The sequence below is a fragment of the Nothoprocta perdicaria genome, unplaced genomic scaffold (assembly GCF_003342845.1).
Source record: "Nothoprocta perdicaria isolate Ctin4 unplaced genomic scaffold, notPer1 scaffold_11, whole genome shotgun sequence".
Classification (NCBI taxonomy): Eukaryota; Metazoa; Chordata; class Aves; order Tinamiformes; family Tinamidae; genus Nothoprocta; species Nothoprocta perdicaria.
This window is the reverse complement of record NW_020454205.1, coordinates 5,263,626-5,269,625: the sequence shown is the minus strand read 5'-3', so window position 1 is coordinate 5,269,625 and position 6,000 is coordinate 5,263,626. Positions and strand designations below refer to the sequence as shown.

The window sequence follows — 6,000 nt, the reverse complement described above, 5'->3', positions numbered from 1 at the left end:
TTTTCCATTGGTGGGGTAGTCAACACAAAATCCAGTAGTTACCTTCAAAATTTACCTGAATGGCAACCTATTTTCCAGAAGAAATTTTGTCATGTTTTCACAGTCTTACGAGCTAGCTTGGTAAAATATTTGATAACTTTAGTGGCAAAAAATACAATTGTTTTCTTACAATACAATACAGACTAATAAGCTCACTCATTTTTAAACAGGAATAAAAGGCATTATTTTGACCTGACTGAACTATACTTGCGCAATTATGTTTGTAATATAAGAATAAAAGAAAGCTGAACTATGCTGTAGTTTTGGGGTGAGTGAGTAGGTCATTACTGTATCCTCTCTTATTAGATGGTAATTGTTAGCTAATGGTATTCCAGGGCGTTCATAGGAGGAAGTACGGCATAAGAGGATTTTCATTCTTGCCTGTGGAGTTGCTGGAATTCTTTACACATCTGTGATCTACGTTAACCGATAGAGCTTGGTTGTTTCTCCAGCACTTGGGTTTGCAGCACATTATGGAAAACTAGTCTAGCCTGGGAATAGCCAGCAAATTTTGATTGCACTGGTTTGGGCAAGCTCTGTAGTTAGAGGAATAAGCCAATGTGAAACTGGCTGTGTATAATCAGATATCTTCTGAAAGCAACTGAGATGCTTGCAACATGAGGCAGAGCAGCTGTCAAAAAATGTTTTTGTGTAATTGTGGTTATCTTTATTTTTGGACTAACCCACATTTTGTCTTCACAGCAGCTATACTTCTGAATGGAAGTGGCTTGCAGACAGAGCTAGAGTTGGCTGCCGTTGGACATGGCTTCAAGCCCAGATTTCAGAACTAGAATACAAAATCCAACAACTAACTGACCTTCACAGGCAGATACGTTCCACCAAGGTATTGTCTGTAAGCTCGGAGATGGGCTCTTCAAATAATCTTTGACAGTGTCTTTTGTAATATATACATATATATCTTTGCTTCCTCTTTGTTGTTTGTGTTCCCTCAGAGTCCTGGTATCCAAGCATGTTGTTTCAGACTGTTACAGAGGTTAATGAGAAAGGATCAAGAGCAGAAAGAAGTACTGTAGTCTAGAGGCATCAGTACCAGATTGGGAGCCAGGAACTCTGTACGTTCCTATCCCTGGTAGTGGTTCAGTTAGTGACTTTCAGGGATCTGGGACAAGGCCCATCACTTACCATGCTAGTTTTTCCCTCTGTAGAAGAGCCAAGATTGTTTTTTCAGGAGAGGGTGGTCGATTGTCCTTTTTTTTGTGTGTTACGAGATTAGCTTCTTTTGTTATTTAAGTGAATGTTTATTCTGAGGATTAATAAGTTAATGTTTGTACAGTGCTTTGAACAAGTCAAGGATTAATTATTACTAGAATTCCAATGTGTACAACTCATGTACTAATTTTTTTACATCAAACTGGCTAGACAGTGGTAAGTCACATTCCTAACCTATTACTAATCTCTCTATCGGTGTAGTGGGCTGTCGAGGTCACTCTCATGTAAGAAGCCAAAACTTGTGATAATTGTGGTGGATGTGAGAGGAACGGGTCTTAGGGGAAGATTCTACTCACAATTTTTGAGCCTCATGTAGGTTGGCTTGTCTTACGTTGGAGCCAGATGTGCACAAATTAAAAGAAGGTGGTAGATGCATTGGCTGAACCTGAGTTTTGGAGGGAGGAAGAGTGGAGAGGAAATCACTGCAGAGAGCATTTCCTTCTGATCCCATGAAAAATTATTCTCTTTTTGCCCTTAAGGCCTGTCTTTTCATATCCAGCTTTGTCTCGATCCTGCTCACACTGTTTACCCCCTCAGATTTTTCTATAAAACCAACTTGAAGAATTTTTTTTGAGAGTCTATCCCACCTCTTTGTTCACAGAAATAGTCAAAGATTTTCATGTTTCGGGGAGAAGAGAGAATGTCTGTTTCTTACTGTTGTCCTAAGTGTCTTAAGTACACCTACCCTGCTGCAACCAAAAGCTCTCACAGCTGAGATGATCTCATAAGCTGGAGAACAGGCAGAAATCAGCAATGGAGAAATGAGAGAAAGAGCCTTCTTTTAGTCATGCATTTTCTTCACATTAAGTGGTATGTTGGCTTGGAGCCTAGTCGTCTTCCTGGTGGAGATCTTCAGTGACATTCCTTTTTGCAAGCTTCATGCCCCTTTTACTAGCTGTGGGGTTCAGTGTTTGGCTTTGTGTCCCTTAGAGAAGATAGACATGTTTTTGTTGGCTCTGTTTTTTTTCTTTTCTTTTTGTGGGGGGTGAAGGGGCCGGTGTGTATATTTGCAGAGTCCCGAGACAGCAGCTTGGGAAGGCCACAGGACAGGCAGGCTGATAGAAGAGCTCTTTGTTTTCATTTAGGGCTGCAAAGTAGTTACACAATATCATCAGAATTTGTATGCTTTAATGCTTGTGTTTAATGTTTTCAAAGTGTTTTTCTTGTCTTACAAGTGGAAAAAAAAAGTGATTCATAGCCATTTTACAATGACTTCAAGCAAAATGCCACACCTCTAACACAAAAACACAGCTGGTTAACTTCTGGGCAGTTTTCTGGCCTGTAACAGTGTCTTCTTCATTCCTGTGGACCCAGAAGTGGCAAGACTGGGTCTTTGAGAGTGATTCTGGTTTTTATTTATTTTTGTTTGTTTGCTTGTTTTAAAGTATGTGTGTTCATACAGTTGTTTCATTTGCTTGATATTCATCCGTCCATCTGCCAAACAAAATAATTACATGTAAAATTCTAAAGTTTGTTGCCCAAACCTACTGATTGTAACCAATTTGCCTTTTAGTTCCTAGATACTCATCCTTTACTCTTCCTCTTTTTTTTCTGTTTGCTATTACTCTGTCTTTTTAAGTGTGTTTCAGATCAGTCCTTTCTTTCCATGTTTGCCACCCGAAGTCTGCAAATTAACAAAATAAAACTTGAGGGAGTGGGGTATTCCCTTCTTTAAATGTCTTTTCCTGTTTGTCTTCCCGTTCTTCTGACTTCAGAATTTGTGTTTTAGTCTTTTTAGTATCTTTTTCCTCTTCTAGTGATTGTGGACCAATACAGTTTTACTGCTTTATATTCTAAAGTTGTTGAGCTAGCTGACCCTTCTATTATGGCACATGAAAATACGGGCTAAACTTGAATTTCCTTGAATGTAATGGTAGCCTGTAACTGCTGTGGCGTACAGATCATAGAACGATATTGGCTGGATTCGTTTCCATCTGCTGTAAATGGAGCAGCACAGATGGCGGGGTTACTACCTGCTAATGAATGTAAAAAAACTCTCATGTTGGCTGGATGGAAATCCAGAATCTCAGTGGGCCTTTTGAGCAGTAAAGCAAGTCTTTAAGCATCTAGTTTTTTTTTTTTTAAAAGGGTGTTTTAGTTATCAGTTTTGACTTTACATCTTAAACAGAGGAGTAGTGAGAGACACAAGAAGATGGAATTCCATGTTATCTCCCTGTCTTCTCTTTGGAAGCAGATTGCTTTCTTGTTGTAGAGCAAGATGCTACTAAGGCAGGAGTCAAGGTGTGAGTACAACTACAGTATCCTTAATTTTCCACAATCTCGGTGGAGTCTGTCTTCCTAAAAGGAGTAATACAGGGGTTGCTTGAGTTCATATGATGCCCGTCTTCCGTCCCTTTCTAGTAGATATTCTGACGAGAAAGGAGAACCTGAGACAGTGTAGTTGAATCATTCCGTTCTTCTAGTACCTCCTTAATATTTGAGTAACAGTCAGTACTTCAAAATAAACCTTTTTTCTTTCTTTTTGAGATAAACTTGCGAAAGTCTTCCAGCATTTTCTGAGCATTGAAAGTTAAATGCACAACTTAGTGACAAAATAATGGCAGCATTTGGGAAAGCATTTCTCAGTGTTTATAAGTTCTTTGTGCTTATGATTTTATTTACTTCAGAACAATGGAGATGTTTCTTAGGAATGTATATTGATGTGGTTCTTTTTGTAGTCTGTCTTGTGGAAAACAATGATACTCTTTTCCCATTTCTTTTTCTAAAATTTTGTTATTTGCCTACCATAAAAGTCTGTATTTATCTCTTTAGGAGACTTGTAGTCTATGTGACAGATCCTGAATGATATCTCTTTCATGCAGATGGTCTTGAAACAGAATAAGATTGAGAGAATATTTAGGATGGTTTCCTCTGAGTATGAAAATAAAAAATGTTCACCTTGAAAAAATAAATTCTTAAATTGTAAAAGACCTTTTTGGAATTATGTCTATCTGATACTTTAAAAAATAACAATCTTTGTTTTGTTTAGATTAGGGATGGGGATAAGAAAAACAGAACACCTTAAAATGCCCCAAAGAAAATTCTTGGCTGCAAAGGCTGTAACAAACTTAGAAGGTGCTTGTTTCTTACAGGAAAAATCTCTTTTTAAATCATCAGGCAAATGATCATGGCATTACCTTAATAAGTATGAATTTCTGCTTTGAATTTTGGCACAGATGTTTAGGCATATAAAACTGAAGAGGGATTGCTATTATAAGGAATAACGTGAATGATGCAGCTTTTCATTAATAAAAATTGCTAGTATTTCTGTATATTAGGTGCTAAGTTAATGTGAAAATTTAGGTTAAGTGCTCCAAAGAGTTGCTGGGAGGATCTGAGAGAGATGTGCCAGAGTTGACTGTTGCTTAAAAATGATTTAGGAGGGTTAATCCGTTGTCAACCAACTGTGTTCAATTGCTGTTGTCTAGGGGATGGTGGTCTTAGAAGAATTCCCATTTCCAAAAGACATTTTGAAGAAGCAAATACAATTGAGAGATCAAGAAGCTTTATTAAACGCCACAGGGAATTCGCAAGCTGCCATTGAGAGACGGGATTCTTTGCCGGAGCACGATTTTGAAATGTCACCCAGCAGTCCTACCCTGCTTTTACGAAACATAGAAAAACAGGTAAAGTAAAATGAGAACAGAAGGTCCATTGGAGCAAAGCGATTTATTTCAGAAATAGGCAGGTTCTGTGCTGATTACTTGCAGAAATGAAGGCATTTCATATTTCAGACACCTGAGAGCAGGGGCTGGTGAACTGAATCACTTAAATACATTAGGCACCAGGCTTACAAATTAACCTTTCCTTTCAGATGTATCTGGCTTGCTGCTTTGATTATATCAAAGTGTCCACATAACCACATATGTAATAGGCCAGCAAAACTACCTCTCCTTTACAGTTGCATTCAGTGTAGTGTTACTACAGAATGTCTTAGGAAATACTTGGTTAAAATAAAAGAGTACAGCTGAAGACAGAGGTACGTAGCATTTAAAAGCAACCAAACAAAAATCCCACAAATGCAATTGCAATGTGACCTTTTCAAGCATCAGTGGAGCCAGGGCCATTAGCCATGTCCTACTGCCCTCACCCAGCGCAGGCGAAGCTCTAGCAGCGCCTTGCTTTGCGGAGCTCTGAACAGTCCTTTCCAAGGTTAATTCCAGGAAATGCAGTGTCCACTGTGGCAGGGCTCGGAAGTGCTATGAACAATTAGCAGGATCACATTACTGAAGGAGATGGAGCAAACCTGTTTTCAGAAGCAAAAGCAAGTGTAAATCATACCTCATGAAGCTGGTGAGGTGCATTAGTGCGTTACTGCCCTGCTATATGTAAAGTCTTGGTCACACACACAGTCTTAAAATAGGTAAAAGTAACTTCAGGTATTATACCTGTTCCTGAATCTCTGTGCCATTTTTTTTAATTTCATAGTCATACTTTTCTGCTCTTAAAGTGCTTCTGCTGTTTGATAGATCTTAAGTGTAACAGATAGAAGTGAGGGGGCAATGAAACAGGGCATGTATGTGCTCAGTGCTGGCAATTGTACAAGGCAAACTGGAAGTCATTTCTAGACTGTAGTGAATGCAGCCTCTTCAGTGATTGCTTGGAGAATTAAATACGTATTTATTTGCAGAAGATACTAGTCAAATAAGGAAAAAGTAGTGTGCTTCCTACCACCTAAGTAGTTTACAAGCAGATATCCAAGCATTTTGCTTTTGATAAAGATTGGGGAAT

General features: G+C 38.6%; 1 protein-coding gene across 1 annotated transcript in view; it reads left to right on the top strand.

Moving 5' to 3' along the window:
• KANSL1L (KAT8 regulatory NSL complex subunit 1 like) overlaps positions 1 to 6,000 on the top strand; it is a 50,307-nt gene that overhangs the window by 17,489 nt on the left and 26,818 nt on the right. Inside the window, exons 3-4 of the mRNA XM_026048069.1 lie at positions 742 to 883; positions 4,698 to 4,895. Of these exons, the coding sequence (XP_025903854.1) occupies positions 742 to 883; positions 4,698 to 4,895 (340 nt within the window). The remainder of the gene's footprint in view (positions 1 to 741; positions 884 to 4,697; positions 4,896 to 6,000) is intronic.